A 25,683-nucleotide genomic window follows, 5' to 3' on the forward strand; every position below is an offset into this window, starting at 1 on the left:
TACAAAATATATATGGATATATATCATTACAAATAAATTAACAAGAGGAGTACACGAGGGCGTGTGTATATGTATATATGTTATAGTAATATTGAATATAGATTAGAGAATATAAGAAAACAAAAAAAAAAAAAATTAAAACCGAAAGAAGAAATAAATCGCGGATATAATATAATGTGTACCTAGGTACTGATAATAATATTATTATAATATATAGGTGTACTTTAGCTGCAGTTCACTCTGTACATACCGCACGTTGCACACACAGTATAATATTACGTGTGGAAAAGATGTTGTCTATACTGCACGGTGATGTCATCGTGACATTCTATAGTAGTAATAATAATAATAATAATAATAATATGTATTTACTCGTAAAATATTATGCTGTGTACTGCAGCTGCGGATGACGAGAGGACGGAGAATCGTCGTGTTACATCACTGAGTATATATACATACATATCAGTACATAGATTGTTTAAGGCGATGGTATTATCGCACGTATGTACTACGTAGCTACCATACCCACAGGCCACAGCCATCTCTATTCGTCTTGTTGCAAGTCGAGCTCCACCGGTATGGACGTGGTGAACGTTGGCGTCTCCAGTTCCTCGTGTTTCTTCATCTTGACGTTCTGTAACATGAGATTCTATCAAAAATCGAATAATTTGAACGAGCGGCGGTTATGGCGGGGGCGACCGGTATAAGCGTAGTCCCAGTCCTCCGAGCCGGCATGAAAATAATATACTTTTATGCACGTCTAATTAAATGATATTATAACACTTTATGTATATGTTTTACATTTTTACACATTATTTCATCGTTGCTCGTGGTGATCGTTATTATTATTATTTTGCATAGTAGGTATAATATCATACGGGTCAAGTACACACGCTCGGCCAGATTTGATGATATTAATATTATTATTTATAGATGTGCGTCGTGCGTGTTTAGTAGATAGGTACTACAACTTACAAAGATATGATAGCGAAATTTCTTAGACAATTAAAAAATGAAATATTTTTAAGCCGGTTGAAACTAGTTATATTGAACAATCTCTTCAACTTTTATAATCTTGAAACCTATTTGGTTCGGAATGCTTTGAAGTTCGGAAGTTATAACGGATGATGTAGTTCTATAGGTTTTTGACTTTTTGAAGAAGTAATTTTTTACCCATATGTATGATTTTGGGCTGGTTACAACTTTTATTTAACCGGATACACGCCAGGCCGATTTTCGTAACGCTTTGTTCATTAATTGCCAAAGACACGCAAATAAAAAAAAACCAAAAAAATGTTATAAAATAAAATTCCTGACAAAATGTAGGTAGTATGCTACTATAGATAATATGATTCTACCGCAATACATAATATCTTGTTATATTTATGATTCTTCAATTTTTTTTGCAGAGGAAAATTATCTAGTACCATACTTCTTATAATATATACGAACAACACAGTGGCGTACGCAGGGAAGCTAATGGAATGCCCCCCCCTCTATTGCTGTATTATTATTAATTAAAAAAAAAAGTTATCTAGTTTCAAAAGCCGTCAACTAGTAAGCAAGGACGACTAGCAAGTTGGGACGTAAATTAATAAAGGTACGTCTTACAGGATTAGCTATAGCCAATGAATAATAATATATACCTGGTTTGAATTTTTAATAGAGCATATTGTATTAGCATACCAATTTTTCTAAAATGATCAGTAGTGTAAAAGTATGAACTACTTGTATGAAATTTTCATGCCTTAGCTATAAAAGATGTTATCGACTTTTACTACTGTAAAAGTTGAGAAAGTTGAACAAATAATTTCAAATACCTTACCTAAACGTCTGAAATTATTAGACTGAACAAAATAAAAATAAAATTGTAATTCATTTTCAAGCCCCCCACCCCTTTAAAAAACCCTACTTACGCCACTGGAACCACATTTTATTTTTTACTGAATATCTTATATTATTAGGTTAATTGTTATATTATGAAGAGCGGTGGTCAAATTATTTTGTCATGGGTGCGGGGGGAATAGCTGATTTTTAAACATGCCCAATTTAATCATTAAAAAACATAAGTATGGTTATCGCTTTATTAGATATTAAACATTGAAAAAGATCATGGGGTCACATCCCCTTGTTCAACCACCACGATAGATATTAAAAAGTGTCTTATGATACCAAAATATAATATTAATATATACCTGTGATGCAATTAACTGTAAAAAATGTATAATGTATGTTATAAATATATATAGGTAATTGAGTATTAAAATGTAAAAATAGGCTAATGATTCGGTTTTTGAAGCATTTATTCTTAATAAAAAAAATAAAAACAGTGTTGAAGGACTAGGATGTCGGCCTGCAGGTCGCACGTTATTACAGACCTGCTGTTGTTTGTAATGGTTGACGATGTCTTGGTCGGCTGGACAGCTTTGGGTGAACGCGTCTAGCTGGTACATGTGCAACATGTAACGCCACAGGTACCTCAGGTCAGTCGGCATTTGAAAGTCCATAAAGTATTTACCTGCGCAGAAAACGGATAAATGTGCGATAATCTTGAATTAATGGCATCGATTTATTTAATTATTTAAAATTGTCCGTTTGGTAGACGCGATTTATGTCTCAATCAGCTCCTATTTTTTGTTTATGAAATTCTTTACTGCAGAACAGATATTATAATGACTATATAGATAGGGCTTGGCCGCTTAATATATTCCAAAAAATAAAACACAAAATTAGGAATCGCATAAAAAATGAGGTAAAATATCAATAACACAAAAACGTAGTTTTCAAGAGTCAGATTAGATTATTAGGAGTTTTTGTTTTCAGCTATGTGAATGACAATCGAATTAATATTAATACGTACGAATAAAAATATAAAATAATATTTATGTTACTAAAACAATACATGAATTGTTGATTATTATTTCGAAATATGTCGAACAATATTTAACAAAAAGCATATTGTATATTATAGCAATTACAAAACAATAAAAATACAGTGTCAAAATATGCAAAAATATTTCGAAATTTGTATGAACTACGGTATGCTACGTATATTAGCATTAGTACGTAGGTACTTACTTAGCATACAATACCATACGATAAAACTACGAAAAAAAAAAATGCAAATATATAAAATATACAAATCCCAGCCCTAGTTTCGTTAAACGTATACACCTATAAATCGGAATTGTATATTTTTATAATTCACATTCATTATTATACAATATAGATACAAATGTGATACACACATTTTACCCAAATGTATATTTACTGGTATACATTATTGAGTTATAGTAAATATTTTAAACAATAATAGGAGCTGATTGTCGACTCTTTAATACGCACTGGCGCTGCACAAACATATTATATTGCCGTATATAGATACGACGATGGTATAGTTACCACTTACCAGCTACTCTGATGTGTTGTAGACGGGGCATCAACTCGCAGTCGAAACAACACATTGTGTCACCGGTCAAAAACCGTGTGTTCTTCTTTTCTAAATGCAAATTTATCTTACGCAAGTGAGACAACAGGCTATTTATGCTTACATCGTCTTTTTTTAATAACATCAGCTTCAGCTTCTGTAAATCACAATAGCTATATTATAGAATTACTCGATACCACTGTGCGAAATTGTTATTAAAAATATTATTAAAAAATAATATCTAAAAATCGATCAAATTCCAATAATCCAATCACATAAAATAACAAATTGTAATAGGCATCCGCAGACAAAGGCGAAGGGGCAATAAAATGAAGAACACTAATTATATTATAGAGTCAACATTTCCATATAGTGGGGAAAAAAGGTTCACAAAAAATATCGGGGAGTTTTTGTTTCGTTTTTGTTGTAGAAAATATACTATAATATTTTTATTTTATTTTTGCTATCACAAATGTTTGAAAATCTTTAGTATATATAACTGAAATTAATACTGACATCAGAATTAAATTATATTTTTAGTTGTATATGTAAATATATTAATATAATATTATAATTGTATTTTTGTTTATAAGAGTTGTTTTATGTTATATGCAAACATCTTATCCCACTGGCCACCAATACAAATTTAAATGTGTAGTACTTTTTTACTCATATACTTTATTTTTGCAAAAAGTCACAGCAATGGGTTTTATATTTATCTAGTATACAATGATGAAAACTATTTGGTTATTGAATTTAATACTTATAAAGTTATAAATTAAACTCGCTTGACAAGAACCCACATTTTCGGTATGCCCACATAGAAATATAGAATAGACCTGCATTAATGCAACATAATTACTTATTAAAACAAAAAAATATCTAAATTTCAATGAATTCACGTACCTATAAGCGGATATAATATTGTAATAATTAATAGTAAACAATTTATAATTGTTGTTTCATTATTATAAACGAATCTGTGTACAATAGAAATTCTATAATTTTATATACCTACACACATTTTTTACATTGATTTACGCAGGAAATCAACACAATGAAAATTATTAGTATTATTTGTTTTAACTTTTAATATTTAATATGTATCAAATTCAAATTTTCAGTTATGTACTTATACAATTATACTATAGTTTGCATTTTTGCAATATTAGGAAACGCGATAGTTGTCGAATATCATATTTCCTTTATATTATGACAAATATGCCCATCATATATTATTGTTATTAAAATAATAATTTAAATACTCAGAAAAATACCATGCCAGTTGTATGAGAAAAAAAATATTTAGGTAGTGAAACGAAATTCGTATTATTATAGCTACAGGATAATATTAAACTTGAAATATCTGAATGACAACAAATTTATAATTAGGCCAATAATTGATGAACTTTTGTTTTTTTTTTGTGTGTGGCATATTTTTTACGTATATTTTCTGCCCACCATCAAAAAAATGACAGGATTAGTGAACATATAAATTGCGTCAAATCGTAACTACAATGTTGCAGTCTTTAATATGCGAACAAAAGATTATTTTTTCTTGATGAAACAAGTACTGAGTTACTAAGTAGTAATAATAATATGATTTACATTTAAAATAATGTCTAATAATCTATCAGAGGCAGGGAAAGATTGATATAATATGCTGCACAAAAAAAAAATCATACCAATAAAATTGAGAATTGAGTTCAAAAATGTAATTGTAAAATTGAGGCCCATAAAGGGGAGAAGTATATTTGAACAAGTTGAAATAACAAAGATATTTACTATTTAGGTCGAAAGTCATTTTTTAAACATCATAGCTCTCTCTCTCTCTATCTATCTAATACACACATACTATATATATGCGTATGCACAGTACGTAGGTTCGTGTGCCGGAATGAACGAATGCATAATATAAAATGAATGTCGTTTCGAAACAAATCGAGGGCTGTAGTTTAACAAAGTTGTACACTATACAGGCATTCTAGATAATTGACGCATTGTTCAAACAGCGTTTAACAATCTTCACAACAGGTTGTGGGGAAATAGTATTTCTACATCCATAAGCCGATGATAGACGCATAGTGAGTGAGTGATAAGAACTTTATTGACAGTAAAATTTACTGAGTAACATATTATGTATATATATAATACACGTTGACTGCTTTCCGTACAAGGAAAACACTTGCACATGTCATGTACAGGCAAGTGACAGAGTTTATTTTCCTTGTAAAGTATTCTAACTAAAGGGCTACCCCCGATATTTAGCAAATATAATTGCTATATAGCGGATATAACCTTCGCATATCGATACAATGAATTCACATGGTGTCGTTTGTAATAGGAATTTATACTACAAAAAACAATCTTTTATAATCTTTTTATTTTATATCTTTTTAATAACTCCAATTATTTTATTCAAAATTCAATTTTTTGCATGGCTTTTATTATTCTAACAATTTACACGCTGATTATCATATTTAAAATATAAAGCGTATAGACCAATACCAAAATTTATTTTAAATTCCAAAACTAGAATATTAGTCTAAAATGAAAATAATCTGCAAATTCTGTTCTGGCCATAACGATTTTATCACTTTATAATTTATACATAATAATCGTGATCTCGTATTAAAAATCTAAAACGTGTATACTTAAGATTTTTTCTTATAACGTTAATAAACATAAATATGTATGAATATATTATTTCAACTTTATGGAACATAAACATACAATATAAAATTATACTATCAGTTATATGACAATACATATACATGGTACATACCCTATACATTATATGGGAACAGGTATTGTGTATCATCCAAGGATAGGAGATGCGATGCCTCTTATATGTTAAATAGTTTTTATAGATTTACGATCCTTATTATCCTTGTGGAATTGCAGTTAAGCAATACACGAAGTACGAGAAGGAGAAATAGAAACCAGATGAACTACTTTTTTCTTATCATACGAGTCATTTCTAAGCTTCCGGTGTAAAACAAATGACACAAATGGAAAGTGAATTGGTTGATGTTTAGGAATTACGCTAGGTATGTTTATGTACCAAGATATTTAATGACTTATGGTTATGATCATCTAGTTTAACGTACACTGTACAAGTTTTCAATCAGCGTGGCCACTTCTTTATCCTGTACAAATAGATTGTATCCGCCTGGCACGTTCTTCATGATATGTCTTTCGATTTTTTCATTTTCTAAGACAGCCATTCCATTGTCTATTAAAATCGGCGGAGGATTTGCATCAAAGTTACTCCTAAAAAGTTACAAAATATCACTTTTTAAATAAAAAAACCAATAAAATGGGCGATCAAATAGTTTCTACAGTCACCTATAGTATTTTTATATACCTATTTTTTCATGGAAACTACAGGTACCTACCTATTAGCATAATAGGAGGAGGGCGTTTAATTTCAGTAAAACTTCACTGAAATATTTTTAAATGATAATTTAATTGAATAAGATATTTGCTATTTTTTTCAAATCAGATTATAATAATATTTTATTATTTATTGCAAGGTAGTACGTATACGTGTACTGGGTATAATATATAGTACCAATAACCCATAGAATAAATATTATTTAATAAACATATACATTATACATTAATAAGCACATTAAATACAACTATTTTTTAATGTATTGAAAATAATAATTGTGTACATTTTAATAGAATTATATAAAAATTAAAAATACCAAACAAATAATAATATGTTCCAAACACCATTTAGAGTACTTTTTGGTTAAGCATTACAAAAACATACATTAACCCAAACATATTATATATTTGTTATCATGCAGACTTTATTTAAAACAATTTATAGGTTTTGTTTATCATTTTATAATTCTTGAAATATTAATTTAAACCCGGGAAATTAGGTGTGCTTTTGATTTAATTTTTGAAGAACATTAAGAATCTGTTTCAAAACGTGACAGACAATAAAAATACATAAATCATTGAAAAACCGCGAATCAAATTTGTTAATAATATGTACATTGTACTTGTACAAACAAGAATTTTGAATATTGAGACACGAAATAAAGAGGCTTGATAAAAACACAATATCCCTTGAACACCTTCACAACGCACTGGGCCCCTACGATGAATCCATTAAAAATATAATTTTATTTGTGGGATACATTGAATTTTACAATTTAATTTAAATTATTTAAGACCATATTATGTAAAACTAGCCAATGGTCACGTTATAGAGGAATTTTCTTTAATAATAAAAAAAAAACAACAACTTAAAATTAATAGTCCACAGAAATTTTTTTTACCTTACAATTCTAAACTGTACAACATATGAATTGAATATAGTTGTCAATATCGGCTATTCGTCTATTTCATTTCAAAAACATAATATTACTTTTTATTTTAGTAGTGAATACAGAATAACCAAGAGCACTATGCGATTAGTGATGTGTATTATATATATTTGATCACGACACGGTACAGTTGTATAAACTTTAGTTATCTAATTAAAGGTAATAATTGTAATTCATAAATCAAAACTTTACATCATACAAAAGTTTTTTTTTGTTCGCAGTTTCACACTACATACCAAATAAATAAAATTACCTGAAATCGGGAGGAGGTTTTTGCATGTCGACTGTAGTGACTTTAAGACTGATGGTTTTTAGCTCGGCAAGTAGATATAGATCCATAAAATATTCTTGGCAAAATAGACATGCTCCTTTTCGTCGACCGTCAATTGTTGAAGCCTAAATGAAATTATTAATTATACATAAATCAGTTTAAAAATACAGTTTTGTAAGTGTTTTATTTTAAATATTATGCCTAACTTAACCCAGAACCTGATGTCTATAGAACACGGATATGTGGATAGTAAATTTTACATCAACATTAATTTTATACTACGAACATTTTTTAGGCCATATTAATTTATTATTAAGCAACATTAACAAAAATAAATAATGTATAACAAAATATCTTATATTATGAAATATAACTATATAAGTCTATAAACTATTAATAATATTCTGTTTTCATGGAAAGAACGAGTAGTATTAAACCACAGTAATCCAATTTACTATAAATGTACTATAATGTAATCGAATAGATTCAAGCAAACAAATATGACTCAAGTTAACTATTACACATTATTAGAATTCATATTCTTAACGTATTAGTCATAACTCATAACTCACAATAACCCAAGCTCATAACCTATTGCAAGAGACCAAGAGATTTTATTAATATAATTTAAAAGGCCAAGAAACATAATATTATATTATATATAGAATTATAGTGAATATAGGCTAAGGCTATACATTAAATTATGTAGCCATATAAGCGAGTGTATAATATACCTAGCTAAATTTAATCAAGTTAAATATCTTTTGTATGACAAAACATTTAACCCAGTTATTTTAAAAAAATAATAAAAAAATCAAATAAACAAATACAAAATTAGGAAATGATGGTCTTTATGCTTTTACAAATTGCAAGGAAGTTAGTACTAAAATATAATTATTAGTATTTCATATTATAATATTATATACTTCGAGAAATTCTCAATTACGATAATGACCAAAGGCGCATTAGATGTAAACTAAGAAAGTGCTATAATAATTTGGTCCACGACCGCGAGTATCGATAGTGAACCGCTTACATACAACATAAATGTTAATTTTTTGATCATTTAAACATATGGTTAATATTATTGTAAATTGATAAAATGATGTATTCAAGATTAAGGTTTCGATTTTAAAATAGACATTAATTGTTGTACAAATATTTCTTTATTTAAGCGATTGAAAATAAAAGTCCGAACCATAGTTATAGTTTACAAGTGAAATTTGAAACCCGAGATTGCTCATGATAATGACTAAGCAAAAAGCATTATTTTTAAATATAATTTTAAGTATTATATTTTAATGATGGACTTATAGTCCAGCACTAGCAAATCTAATGCAATGAGTGTATAATATTATTTGTAAAGTGTGTATAATACAATACAGACAATTCAAATTTTATATTGACTATTATTTATTTTACTATCATACTTCAAAAAACCGCATAACATAACATTCTTAACTACATATTATATCACTTGGTAGTTGCAAAAAACATTGAACCATTCCACTCAAGTATACAAAATATATAAAATAGGATAGCGTTTTTAATAGTTCTAATAGAATATTTTCATGTTGTGTTATCCAATTAAAATCTACCGCTGATAACTAGCTACCAATTACTATAATATGGTATTATGGTAAACAGTTAAGCCACATTTTATCAGTTTCTTTTCCCTCTTATATTACACGAGTATACAGGCCAATAACAATTTATAACAATAAAATGTTTAATCTTAGCGTTGCAAAGTAACCAGCATATATTTTTGAGTTTTTTTTACTTAATGCGCAATTCGTAAAATAGAGGCTAGACCAGGCTAACCCATGCTTATATTTAAACACAAAATATTTTTTACTAAATGTTTAGTTAAACATCTCCTAGGTGTGCAGCACGGGGTCATGACATACGGGCCACGGGTGGAAGGTAATCATTTAATACATTCTAATGAAAGCGACAGTTTTAAGAACATAAAATAAGATCGTAAAGTTTGTATTAAAGGCGACAAACTACTTTCACAATTTCCTTACAAATCCAGAACGGGTTTTTATATTTTTAAAACTAGTTATCTGAGCCTATAATATTTCACATGTACCTATATATAATATAATATACATTATACATACATAAGAAACGTTTCCGTAGATATTATACATTACGGCGTAGAGTTGCCAATGTTGAGCAACATTCTGTGTATCATGAGAACCGCAGGGCGATTTAATAATATATAATAAGTTCAATAACAGTTCGCGGAAATATTTTGAAGCGGTTTTTAGATACCTATATGGTTATACACTATACGTATATGACCTATCTCAACCTAACATTTCAAATATATTATATATTATATATTATCTATGATTTAGTTGCATACTTGCATGCATAAATTACATTGTTAAACAAAATTACGTAATATAATATTCTATATAAAAACTAAATCATTGGAACTAGGTCAATCATTGGTACAAAAGTATAATATAATTAATATTATTTTGACACAGCAAACTATAAAAATTAAAATGTTTGTAACCATTTGTAAGATAGACAACGTAGGTAACTGAATAACATTATTCTTATTCAAATGATCGAAAAATTTTATTACTAATTAGTATAATTACTAATGACTATAGTAAGTACCTACCTATCATTTTTTTTTTTTTGGAATCTAAAAACTAACAATAGATACTTGACATTTGCATTAAATAATTACGTTAGCATTTCCTAGAAATGGTATAATTATTAAAATATTTTGGTTTTTTTTTGAGCTAGAAATTTGTTTTAATTTTTGACTTTCTTTCTATAAATGTTAAAACTGTCTATAATGTTTAAAACAAAGTTTCTTATAAGTTTTTCTTACTAGAATCCAGAAAAAAAGTCTACTATTAAGTATCAATTTTTATGAGTATCTGAAGTTCAAATTTGGACGAAATTTGATACTTAAACGAATAATACCTACAATTTATCTTCAAATGATTTTGTTATAATTCAAAATATATAAACCATAACAATTTGATACGTTTACTATTATTTAAATAATGTTTAATTATACACAGTAAAATAATTAGACAAGTTTAAAATTATAAAACCTTTTTTAGTTTTTTTCTATAAATGTTAATACAATTTTTAGTTTTTGGTCAAAATAAAATTGAAAATTCAATATAGGGCATAGGGATCTCTTAAACTATACAAATAAGTAATACTTAACGTTTTAAAAATATCAAAATCGCAAATCACAATATTTTAATACGAGTTTGAAGTTTAAATTTTGACCAAATTTGTCAAAACCAGGAAAATTTGCAAATTATTTATAATTCAAGTATAATGTTAATAGTTTAATAGGTATGGATTGAACATGTAATACTAAGTTACTCATAAACGTTTCTTATAAAACAGCCTAAAATTATCAAAAATAAAAATGTACATACTTTTTTTAATAGACATTTTGAGTTTTGTTTTTGGACAAAATAGTTCAAACTACCTACCGTATAACTAAAAGAAAAAAATTGTAGAAATATATGATTAAATACCCCTAGAAATGTTAGAAATAATATAGAATGATAGACCATCCCCGCTTAGAATAATTTTTCATATATAATGATTTAGCATTGAATTTAAATGTAACAACACAGCCATTACAGTGACCTTACCCAATAATGATGAACACTCAACACCTATCATATTGCAGAGACTTCCCGTTTTTTTAACCTAGGTTTAGTAGGTTTATTGATTTCTTTCAATCTAACATATTTTAAGTCAATATCTTGTGAAGTTCTATAGGTTCTAATACAAAATACCAATACATAATTAAATTATAAAATATAAAATTGAATAATATAAATTACAATTTATAACATTTAAGATGGATAATTTTAAAACAAATAGCAGATTTCATATCTGTTAAATCTAAATATTAAATATGCATTGTTTATCTATATATATTGTATAGTATGGTCTTAATTAAGTTAATTGTCTTATAATTACTATAGAAATTTATTATATTTATAAAATATTGAAATTTGAAACTTTAATACAACATCTATATCTAATTATAGGTACTTATACATTTTATACCTCAATGAAGAATATGAATTTTCGAAAAGCAATCTTTAAAGATAATAACATTATTTAAAAAAATAATTAAGAAGCAATATTTAGTTTTTTTTAAATACAGAAATGTACTGTATTATTATTTAATAAAATACATTGTTGTATACAATGTATAAAACAAGGTATCATTAATAATGTAGAACATAAGCTTATAAGTTCAAAATAGTATTTGAAGATTGAAAAATGTAATTTGAAATTAAAAAAGAAAATACATACATTTTTTTTTAATTCTTATTTTTAAAACCACGATTTATACACTCATACTATTAATAAGTAATAATGCAACTACTTGCAAGTTTGGAATTTAGTTAGAAAATAATTTTTAGTATAAAATAATAGAAATAACTTATGAATTAATAATTTAGATATTGTAGGTTCTTACTGCGCATTCATAATAAATAACGGAGTAAACATGCGGATAAGTCAATTATTAAATCCATGTTGACCATATGCATAGGCTGAGGACTGATTTCTCGTCCACAAACAGAAAACAAATGAACCATGACAACACTTACATATACCGTAAACGTATATCCGTTCATGACCATGGGTCACATAGATACACATATGAGAGAAAGTAAAAGATTGAACAGTATTGTATGACAAGGAGAAAGCAAAATGGGTGCCACGACCCGAACCTAGAACAATATAGGGCTCAACCGATGATGTATACGAATACTAAAATATGTTTGCTACATGTAAAGTTAAACTCTGCCTGTTGTGGTATTTAATAAACATACCATATGTCAACTAAGAAACATTTTTTTAAGTCTAGTTGAAAGTGGAGAAAACGACTGCGATGAGACAATATAACATTAAGTTTTATACCATTAGTCATAAAAAAATACACAATATAGGATAATATGGGACTTAAATTACTCATAATACACAAGGTAAACCAAAACCATGAACTGCTATAATAATAATATACTTAAAACAATAAGATTTATATACCTACCTATAAATGTCATGAATAGTAATACTAAATTAAGACAAATACGAAATTTGATTCCATTATAGATATTGTGAGTTTAAAAATAAAAATACCTACTATAAGTTTTTAAGATAAAAATTGGAATTTTTATATTATTAAATGATAATATTCAAGAATACAAATCGGGGAACTAGCTCTGCCGTATCGTAGGTATCTCGTGTCATTGCAGGGTGTGTTAATTTGAATTCAATGATACATATCGTTCTTACATTTAAAACGATTTTAAGCGAAGACTGTATTTCAGCCTATACTTCAATTGTTATTCTTAAATTAATTTCTTTATTAATGATAAACATGTGATTGTTCGTTTTAATAAGTATCAGTTTCGTATAGATTTCGTCGAAATTTGAACTTGTAATGTTTATAAAAAAAATTATGGTAACTATTTTTGAGATTTTTAGCTAGTTGTAAGAATAAATTATGAGAAATTGTATGATCAATAGATATAAATGTAATGTTTTAATAATAATCAGTGGTTTTTTTTCTGTAAATATGTTTTTTAGTAAAAATAGTATAGATCGATTTTCAACTTTAGTATCTTTTTTAGGAGCAATTTATAAGCAATAGAAATTTTCAATTTTTATTTGTCATTTATAAATTTATGTCGATAAAAATTTTTTCGTAAAAAATGCTTCGATGTTCAAATATTAAGGTGGTCTCAAGTAGTAAATTGGACCTAGTTTTACTCTGTCAAAATTTAAAATTTCGAATATTTTTCAAAATTATCGGGAAAAACAAAAAAAAATGGGAGAATGTAATTATTAAACAAAACCTGTTTTCTCTAAAATCAGTATTATTTTTGTTTTGGTGTTACTTAAAAACAAATAAACCGTAGATACTTAAAATGATCAACAAATAATTATGAATCATGTTGTGCTATTTATAGATATTTGGTTTTCTTTATAAACATCGATAAAAATGTATTTTACAAGGCCAAAAAGCTTGAAAATTAAATAAAAGGTTCATTAAAATGTTAAATTATTAGTTCAAAAAGATTAAAGATGCATACTTTTTATATGCATTTTAAGTTCAAATGTTGACAAATATTATCAAAAAATTAGAATATTATTTTAGTTAATTATTTTTAAATATTCAATTGAATGATTGAAAACATTTGAAAATAAAATTTCTCATGAATATTTTCTACTGGATGATAGATATTATACAGACACGAATGGTCCATAGTCAGTCGTTATTAATAAAATATCCCCTTCTGTAGACCGAAGACTGCATTTTACAGACAGCACATGTTCGTAAATCTTTAAATAAAAACACACAAGTAGTAGATATACCTTGATATGGCTATCATAACTACATTAAATACTATATTAAGTTAATGTTGAGTTCACTATAAATGGAGATAAATATTCTTATACAAAATTAATAGTACCTACACATAATATTCTATAATCATAAAACCATTGAGACCTGAGTGTAGGTTTAATAAGGTTTTATTAAGGTACATATTTTAATAATATAGGTAAATACTCATAGCCTATATATATAACGTATAAACGTATGCTTATAACTCATAAGTTATATAATGTACTTATACTACAGAACTTGATAAGTAAGTCTTACATTATAATACAATTACTATTAATAGTTAAACGATGTGACCCTATATAAGAAACGATGATTAGATCCCATGTAATTTTATGGTCTCTACGATGAATATTTTTTGAAAATTAAAAAAATATCGAAAATTGTTATTATTATACCTACACAAATTTGAGATCCAATATCGTCAAAATTTGAACTTCAATCACTCATAAAAATAAATGTATGATGATTTACATTGAATTTTTTTTAAATTCCAGTAAAAACGTATGCAGTGTTGTATGTCATGTGGAACCTTGTATTATATTTTCAAACTAAAATATTATAAATGTTATGAATAGTAACTACAACATTTTTGTGTTTTTGAGAAATTTCGTTAACATTTAAACGCCTTTCAAAAGGGGCATGAACAACTTATGAAGCTGAAGATGTAAGAACCTTATATTAAATTTTATTTGCCTAAAAAACAAAATGTTATCATACATAAATTAAAAAAATAATACAGAAAGTACACAATTTCAAAATCCATAAATAGTTCAAAAACAAACAAAAAAATTGTGCAAATTACATCATGTCTTGAAAATGTACATATATATATTTGTTAAAAATGATAAGTCATTACGATTATTTGTTTTTGAACTAGAACAAACAGATGAATTCGATTTTGAGAAAGAATTTCCATATTTCCTTATTTTTTTTTTTTCGTTTTCCGGCTTGAGAAGCACTGGACATATTTTTTACTTATGACCCATCTTTTCCTCCCCCCCCCCCCAAAAAAAAAATACCAACTATATATTATACTTTCTACCTGAAATCACACACAAAATTGAGGATCCAACCTTTTTTCTTCTATAATACACACCGTGTACACAGAAAAAAAACACATCATTAAAAAAAAAAACAGTACATTCATTGCTCAGCTCAGAATCTAAAATTTTGGAAATTGTGAACTGACAATGAAGCCGTTTGCTGAGATAGGTTTGAGTAATATACTTACACATTAAACATTGTTTGAAAATAATTTCGTTCAGTAAAAAAACAAACAGAAGTACAAATAAAACGATTAAATAGTATTCAGTAATCAAACACTATTTGTGTTGGTAATTAAAAATACTTTTAGGCACGTTGATGAATTATGATCAATGGATTTATATTATTATAATCTAGAATCTAGATAGATTTATGATACAAAGTTTCATTTAGGCCACGACAAAAGCATTTATACTCAAAGTCCAGAAGATTTTTTTTCGTTCGGATCGGAATGACTCATATCACACTATCGGACATAATATGGCGAGTATAAATTTCTCAGCAGAGAATTGAAACGCCAGAAACGGCACGAGGCCTAAATTAAGAAGGGAAAGAAATAACGTCAGCGGATGATAAACGACCAAACCGTAACAATGGGAGAACAAAACATCGTATAAAATGACAAATAGTAAATAGATACTATTTACCGTGAGAATATACATTATTATGCAATAAGCAATGCTGTCCTAGAATGACAAAACTATATAATACTTGTAGTAAACATGTAATACACTAATACGACTAATACGTTTAGTTACAATTGGAGTATGGGATTAAGGGACTCGTTGCAATTTTCCAACATTTCCGCAATTCTATCAAAAGTGAAAATTATTTCTTATACCTTCTTTAGTTGCCGGTTGCTACCTTAATTATAATAATTTTCCACTAATCCTCTGCCTGATACCTAATTAGGGGGAGTTAGTACGGTTTATTCGTGTTATATTATTATATAACAAAAATTACTTTTCAGGAAAACTCTCAGGCCTCATAGAACTATCAGATTTTGATTACTGATTTTCTATCCAAAAGAAGGAGACTTTCTGTAGAAATTAGCCTACATTGAACTCAGGATATTTTAATTTTATTTCAATTAATGATATAAAATAATTTGTAGATGAAGCTTAAAATTGTCTTGTTTTTGAAAACGAAGTTCAATATGGAGTACTTTCTACAGAAGGTCTCTTTTGGATAAAAACCCAATGGACACTAGAAAAAAAAAATACCTAAATAAAAAATAATAATTCGCTAGATTTTATAGTTTTATACAGAACGGATCATTATTCCTGTAGTTTGTTTTTGAGAGTTAAATTATATGTTAGCGCCGAACGCGTTAAAGTATATAGACGTTTAGTTGTATCAATAGGATAAATACGTGTACATATTATACGCGTAAGCAAATCAGAAATATCATTAACATAATATTAAATGTGATGGTTTTACTTTTTAACCACCATTATCATAAAGGAATATACATAGCGTACTATATATATATATAAACACTATACAGGGTGTCCCGTGAGGATATACCCATTAGCCGTAGAGGGGGACTCGCCGCCCGTACAAAAACCGGTTTTTGCTGTTTTACTTATTAACTAAAACATTCATTAAAAATCAGGAGATTAATAAAATTAAAATGTTGAAACGTCAATATTTTCAGAAAAATGAACTCTACACAATGGCTATCTTCAATTTTTTTTTAAATAATTAATAAAAAAACAAATATTTTTTAACTTTTTTACCGAAACATAAAAAAAATAATTAAAATATGAATTATTTGTAGTGCTTATCTCTGTGAGTCACAATAAAAAACCAGAATTATTATCTATATTATTTCAGGAGATATCGCAATGAGTAAATCCTCACGGGACACCCTGTATATGATATATATATAGACTGTAGAATAACATACAGATATTGCAATGGTGTATTAAGTACTTATGTTTTCAAAATCAAATGAATCAAATAGAAAAAATAGGCGATGAAAGTAGAAAATAATAACATGTGAAATTATGATTAGTAACTATGTTGTATCTGTATCAAACACCCAAAAGGCAGTAATTAACCGTTTAAAATATTCATTAATATACAGGTAGTTTAATATCACAGTAAAAATATATTATTTTTGTATTTGTAGTTCATAAGACAATGTACAAAATGTTAAAATGTAAGATCATAATATTGAATTACAAGTTTGAAAATTAGATTAGAATTCATAAGCTAAAATTGTATCCATAAACTCATTGTAAACTTTAATTAATTAATTTATAATTGTAAAAACATTGTAAAAATACCAGGTGTATTGACACAATTATACTAATAAATAAAAAAAAAAGATTGGTATTCATTAAAAAATAAATCATAAAGTAATTTATCGGATGTCGAATTGATACACTCGTTAATACTCATTCACACCAAATTAAATACACATTTATTGTCAAAAACAGAAACAAAACATAAATAGGTTCTTGATGGTTTTCGATTTTGAGCGGATACAAAAAACGTCTCAAAAACACGAACATTGCATCACCATTCTGGATTGTCACAATTCGCGAAATTTAATACACTTAGTCCCCGATTTGTAGGGAAATAAAAAAGTTGCTTTTTTGTCAGCTCGGTGCTGTAAACTCGGCATTTAGTAGGTATAGGCCAAAAGTTTAACACCAAAAAGTTAGCATGATATTTTAGTTTATATTTTTAGGTGATATATAAGTGTAATAGTTCTACAACTTTATCCATATTACATCAACATATATGTATATTTTATACAAAAATACATATTATGTATACATTTTTTCTTTATTTAGGTATTGTTCCAAATTAGTACATAAATTAATAAATAAAGTTATCAAACTCATTTAAGCTATTGTTATGAGTATAAGAGAGTGATATTAAAACAAAAAGACAATAACGATTACCAACAATATTACAAAAATTACTAAACATATAATATATTCAACAGAAAAATAGATTGCAAAAGGGAAAAGATTGTTTTTTAAAGATATATATAAAATGTTGGTAGACATTAAATTCAAATAAGTACGTAATTATCTAAGTAGTTCCAAAATTAAAAATCTTTTCACTAATCCTTTAATATTTTAATTCTTACATTGTATATATTATAAAATAGGTGCATACATAATAATTTAGTGTATGTTAATATATATACTTTAATTTACTTATTTATTAAAATATTATATCTATATTATGTTACTTTAAAAGTGAAAGAAAATCCTTACATAAAAAGTCATTCGAACTTAAATTGAATATCTACTCGACAAGTTGTAAACAATGAGCATGGGCACATCAAATGTCATTTCATATAGGTATGTTAAAACATTAGGCTATGGGCATTGTGATGTAAATTCTATTTAACGTGGAACACTAAATCTCCATATAGCCGGATGTATGCCGATACCTATTGTGGCGTGATTAATTGCTGCCTTGACCTAACAAACAAAACTGGCCACCAGGTCTAATTGTTAAGAATATAGCTATAATTTGTATTAATTACTGAGTGACTGTCGACTGAGTATGTTTGTATTTTGCAATAAGTTTGGTAAACTATGAAAATATTAAATAAAACGTCATTTTTAAATCTGTAAAATTATAAAAGCCGTTTCTTTACTTATGCTTATCTATATGTATGTTGTAGGTATATATAATATCAATTATGTACTGATTAAATTCATAAATTATTGGTTTATTAAAATCAAAATATATTCAAAACAAGAGTAAAATATTTCAGTACATACTTGATATAAAAGACATATTATATACGTATTTATACATAAATAGTAAGAACGTACCTACTCGTATATAAAAATATAAAATTGTATTCATGTTTCTTTTTTAATTATTCATAAAAAACATACAAAATAATAAGATTATAAAAACAAAAAATTAGACACTTTTTGAAAAATCAACAATATTTGTTCATATTTAAGCTAGGTATCTGTGTAGTCTTCTTATATTTCATAATTTTAGTTAAAGGTACAAATACGAACAATGGAATACTTATTGGTCTAGTGGAACGGTGGTTCATTGTCTATAGAAATTTTATTTTAAGAGCTAATAATCGTTATCTAGAAGACAAAATAGTTTTTTGATGTTTCTGAAACTAGTAAAAACAGATACGTCATACGTGCAGGTATTGTTGTTTCTGTGGCGATATACATACATTTTGTAGGCATACGTAGTATAAATATATTTAAGGGTAAGTATATTTTATTATCAAAGTAAATTTAAGTTTTTTTTTTAAATAAGGTACCTATTTCATGTAATCATTACGTATATGAATACAAAGAACAAGAACTACATGTTTAACTTATATATTATAACGATATAAGACACTTACACACCTACATGAACACACATATATACATACATTCAAGTATATATACACAATAACTTATAAGCATATAAATATAATACATAGATATTGCACAATAAATGTTATTAGTGAAAGTAACCGGTAAAATCAATTGAACTTGATTATTGTGATATTCTGCAGATATCAGCTATTGCATTTTTATATCTTTCCTTTGGAGCTACAATATCCGATAACAAATTCGATCGGTTAAATAAAATATTTTAATTTTCAAACATTTTATTACATAATACAGATTGAGCAATATAAATATGGGTAATGGGTATAATATCTACTATCAAGATTATACAAACATATTACTATTTCATACACATTATACACATGTACCAATTTAGACGAATAGATAAAGTGGAAATTAAATAGTCACGAAATGCAGATATCACATTTTATTTTAACTTTCATACATTGCACTCACTATTAAGTGTCAACAAATTTTCAACAAAAAATCGTTTGTTATAATATTGTGAAACTATAAAATATACTTCCTACCTTAGATAACTCACAAAGAAATAGTTAGTTCATTAATTTTAGAAAATGAATGGATATCGCAAGAATGTCATTTTATGCAGACGATATTTTATCTGTATACCAAATAGGTAACGACTAACAAACTTGCAGGGAATGCTGTAAACTACCAATTTCAATCGATGTTATAGCTTCAAAGAATATTGATGTCAACACTATGGTCTGAGATCTACTTAAATGAAATAATAAAATAAAACCATGGTACATATATACATATAGTACGTCTATTATACCTAATACAGTAATAAATTAGACATTTATGCAATGCCTATAAGAAATAATTTGCATCAGTAATCAGCATTTTGGTTTTCTGTATTACTTACAATTTACACAATGGTAATATTTAAAAATTAAGAAAAAACATCGTTAAAATGCTTTAGTTGTTAAATTTTAAGTGTATAGTTGGCAGTTGCGGTATAGTGAACTTGTGACTGGCAGAGACGTAGGCAGCTGAAAATAAACGACGGCTGCGCACGTGTATTAGGTATCTAATAGGGGCCCAGGGGTGGACAGGTCGAAGAGGCATGCGGGGGCGAGACATCTGCACCGAGCCCACCACTATGGTACTACGGGAGTTACAGCACCACACACACACACGCCACCCGCAGCCGGTTCGCATTTCTCTATTACGTAGGTACACGTTCTATACTATGTACTCCAATAATACGACATAACGTCTGAAACTCTGAACACCACACTCAAGTGCTGAATCATAGAGGCTACAAAACAAATAACAATATTATTCGTATCCTACGACTTTTTACATAACATAGGTATATTTGTATTCGTCTTACTGTTGTGTAAATAATGTTTACCTTACAATTTAACAAAATATTGTCTATACAAATAAAACATCACCAATACCAACCACGAACTTGTAGTTTTTAAAAAGTATTTAAACTAATACATTTCAATAGGCATTAGGCGGGTTAGTTGAGTAAAATATATACAGTACGCAGTCGTATACTATTCATTAACTGTAATTAACACAAACAATGGAGTCTTGAGTTAAATTTAAATTATCTATCCATTAAAGACAAATATGATGTATAGTAAGTATTTAAATAGGAGGGGTATTTGAGATATAAGTTACTAATGGCTCAGAGAACAGAGTTCGAATTACATCCGTAATTATCTGGATAACTTTAATATTTTATATTCTGATCTGAGCGAACAAAAAAATTCTTATATGACTACACCTACTTGTATGAACATTTAATCGAAAAACCATTTTAAATACTAAAAATCGAGGCAAAAATCCTTCGAAATATTCAAACAAGACATTCTACGAATTATACGTATGGAAAACTGACATGGAGTTTATACTAGAAGGTTGTTGTCAGTTTTTTAATAGTCGGCACCAAAATGTTAATAAAATCATAACAGACACAATATATTCGATTTAGTTAGAACTATTATAGTATGCAGGTATGTAAGAAACTCTAAGGAATGCAATTTTTAGACTTACTTTTTTTTTTTGATATTTTGATGGGAAATTATAAATTTTTTGTGATATTTTATAATACAATTTTACGATTAGGACGACTTTAGTTCGTATCCCGTGGTTGTAATTTGTACAAACAACAACATACTGTCACGTACAAATTAATAGTTACATTTTTTTTTTATTTTTTTTTATGTTCCTTATAATAAAATAAATATGTATATAATTGCTGTTATTAATTTTCTCTCAGTAGTTGGTCAATTATTAGGCCACAGCGAAAATGTACTTATGAAAAGAAGTAAAAAGATAAACAATTTTGACTCAATATCACGTTTATAACACATGCATACTTATCAGCGGTTTCATTTTACTTTTAACAAGTCAGTCGTTTTACAAAAAAATGAGAATGCACACCCTGCGCCCACACCTCATAAATTACGTACCCGGTAGTTTTATAATTTTTGAAAAGTAGGCAGTAGGTAGTTATTAACTAAATATGTATGGCTTTTTCAATGGCAATAAAGAATAGATATCTGTAAATAGACACACATTTTTAGAGTTTATATAGTTACATTTTTTTGATAATGACACAGATTAGATACAATTTTATGAAGTTCCGAGTTCTAACAACAAAATATGTAAGTACCTACCTAATTATCATAATTTAAAATTATTTTTGTACTGATTTTGAACGATATTAAAATAACACTAGACAAATAATATTAAAATACCTACTATGTAAAAATAATATTATGTGTTACAAAAAGAAGAGAAAAATGTCCAACAATATGAAAACGAATAATGTACATAATGTAGGTACCTATATCATTTTTTGGTACACTAAATAAAAAATAATAAAAATAATATAATAATTATTTGAAGATAATATGTCCAACAAATTATTTCATTGGGTATTGCAATGGAGTCTCATGTATATAATTGACAAAGCAATTAAATCTACATAACATCATAAATCAGTCAATATATATATTATGTAGTATGATAATTGATAATAATTGCCCCTTGCCTGTTGGACGTTACTTATGTTAAACGTAATATTTTAAATAACTATTATCCGTGAATAACAATCTTTGTGTTCGAATATCTGACATTAGGGTTAAATAAACATTAGTTTATTATTTTATAATTTTATTATATTATATTTAGTTATGTAAGACACGTATTAATAGTTTAATACCTAGATAATAACTAATACGTACCTGGGTAATATTTAATTCTTTTTAATTTTTTAAAAAAATTTTAATTTATAAAATTATAACGAACGGATTTTAGAGAGAAATCTTTAAGATCAATAATTTAAAAGGATATTAATAATCAACAAATAAAAATAGTGTTAACTTATAATAATGTATCTACTTATTTGATATTGAAACTATATTAATACTAATTATTATAAACGTACCTACATAATAATATAATATACATAAATATTAGTATATTACGTATTACTGCTATTAGTTATAAATAATAACTAATAACTTATACTTATTAAATATTATACATTCAAGCTCATTAATTTATGTGTATACTGTAATACTGTATAGTGTATATAGCATAAATACGACAGTCGTGTTATGACTGTGATTGTTGATCAACGGGCGGTCATTCGTATTGTTACAATGTTACCTTCCTAATTAATTAATAATTAAGAGTTATATATTATTATTATTATATATTGTATTATTCATTATTCAACGTTAAATTACTTCTAAATACCTATAAATATTAAATACGATATTTGTTTTTCAGCGTTAAAAATAATGATATTTTTGATATTTATCCATAATGGGTACATGACATTATTGTCAAAAATGATTTTGGGGCATTATTAAATGTTTATAGTACCTACCTATTTTATATTAAGCTATATCAGTAACTTAACCCTTTTACCAGCTATTGAATATTAAAAAATATTGGAAAAGTCAATGAAAAAAAACCTAGATATCTCTCTTGTTTTAACAATTTTATTGCCAATAACTTATTGGATTTACCACTTTTTTATCACATACCTTACTTTACTAACCTATAATATAAAATTATCGCAGCCGGTATGTAATGTTACAAAATAGTATATTTTTTACTTTTTATACCTACCTAGTTGAATAAGTTTTACGTCATGTATACGTATATTTACGAGGTCATGGTTTTTTTTTTTTTTTTGAACATATCAGTATTTACGTGTTAATATTATTACATGACCGATAATCGTGCGATTTCGATGCCTGTAAATATATTTTTAATATGTCATTAATATGAAAAAAAATTTGCCACTTTTAGGAACGGGTAACGCAATATTGAACATACAAAACATTTAATTTTGTGAGATACCAACCTGCTAGGTATTGAGTCTTAAATTTATTTAATTTGTTCGAGAATCAAAATAATAAATGTATTATAATATGCATAATATTATATAATATTAATATGCATAATATGCATAATATTATATAATATTAATATGCATAATATGCATAATATTAGGTAGCTGGCACCTAGACATCTAGTGTTGCTTGGAATAAACTCGGAAGGGTGTAAATGGGTAGATTTGTCGTTATGTATTTATTAAAAACGTTTCAAACTTACAACATACCAGTGACAAGTTTCCAACTTCCAAATGTAAAGACAAAAACTGACATTGCTCGTAAGTATTAATCGAAGACTTACCTTAATGATGAGCTCAATTTCCGGCACATGTCCATTTTCTTCGAGCCCGTTGCCATTGGCGTGTGGCAAGTCTTCATCGGCCATAGTGTGTGTGGATGTATAATAATATTATTAGGTTATAATTAGTACTTCGGACGTCAGATTATTCGATTACCACAGTAATACTTATATTTAACAATTTACAATGATTATTTAAAGGTAAATGAGACTAGATATCAGCTAAGCTTCATACGCGAACGACAGCCGCACACGCCGCAAACACACACGCGTTATACAATAATAGTGATCAGTGACGACTGACCGTCGAGAGTTGTTTCTATGATATTAGATTATTATTATTATTTATTTTTTTTTTTTATCAGCGCAGAATTTGACAAACGATACGACGACGGAGAACCATTCGGCATTCAACCGCATCACTGATTGATGATCTACGAACGGCACACGGCGGCGAAAGCCGAAAGCGTTTACCCAAAAAACGTCCTTGGCTCCCGGGGCGGAGCAAACAAGCGACTGTTTGTTCCATGACGGTAGTATGCGGTCTGTGTACAACTCTGTATGGTAAAACAGGCGCGCTTGTATTAACTAATTACTCATGATTTAAAATATCACACCTATATCACACATATTCACACAGAACGTTAAATTCAACATTTTAACCAAATACTGGCTTCTATATCTGAATTCACTAAATTTAAAAATTAATTTTTATCACTGATTTAAGAATTTTTTTATTTTTTCAAAAAGAGTAAAAAATTCCCCATAGTTTTCAAAAACCTCAGAAAAAACAAATAAAAACCCAAGATTTTAAGTATAAACAGTTTAAATAAATTTTGTTTTTTGGTGTGACTACATAAAATAACTGTAAATAAATGATATTTTCAACACATGAGAAAATTTTGATTTTCATTATAGTTTATTTTGTTTAAGAAGTTGTTGTTAATGGAATTAAAAGTTGATCGTAACATCACAAAATGTTATGAGCACTTGAAGTAAGAATTTTGAAAAAATGCATCAAAAACAAGAAAAGTTGCAAATTATGTTTTATAATGTCAATACAATTTTTTCCGTTAAGTTAAAATAATTGAAAATTTAATACAAGGTTTCTAATAAGTATTTATAAACCAATT

The 25,683-nt window shown here is 27.2% G+C and overlaps 1 protein-coding gene across 2 annotated transcripts; it reads right to left on the minus strand.

Annotated features, from left to right (window-relative positions):
- Positions 1 to 160: 160 nt before the first annotated feature.
- Positions 161 to 25,001, minus strand: LOC111036204 (chloride intracellular channel exc-4). Of its 2 annotated transcripts, none has more exons than XM_022318146.1 (6): positions 24,554 to 25,001; positions 8,027 to 8,169; positions 6,538 to 6,700; positions 3,410 to 3,584; positions 2,379 to 2,518; positions 161 to 649 (listed from the first exon to the last, which is right to left on the minus strand). In XM_022318146.1, exons 1-6 carry the CDS (start codon positions 24,635 to 24,637, stop codon positions 545 to 547), a joined length of 810 nt encoding a protein of 269 aa, XP_022173838.1. In that variant the 5' UTR covers positions 24,638 to 25,001; the 3' UTR covers positions 161 to 544. The 2 variants fall into 2 exon arrangements, with proteins under 2 accessions (XP_022173838.1, XP_022173839.1); XM_022318147.1 differs by having other exon boundaries at positions 536 to 634.
- Positions 25,002 to 25,683: the final 682 nt, after the last annotated feature.

Source organism: Myzus persicae, unplaced genomic scaffold, assembly GCF_001856785.1.
Source record: "Myzus persicae strain clone G006 unplaced genomic scaffold, MPER_G0061.0, whole genome shotgun sequence".
NCBI lineage: Eukaryota > Metazoa > Arthropoda > Insecta > Hemiptera > Aphididae > Myzus > Myzus persicae.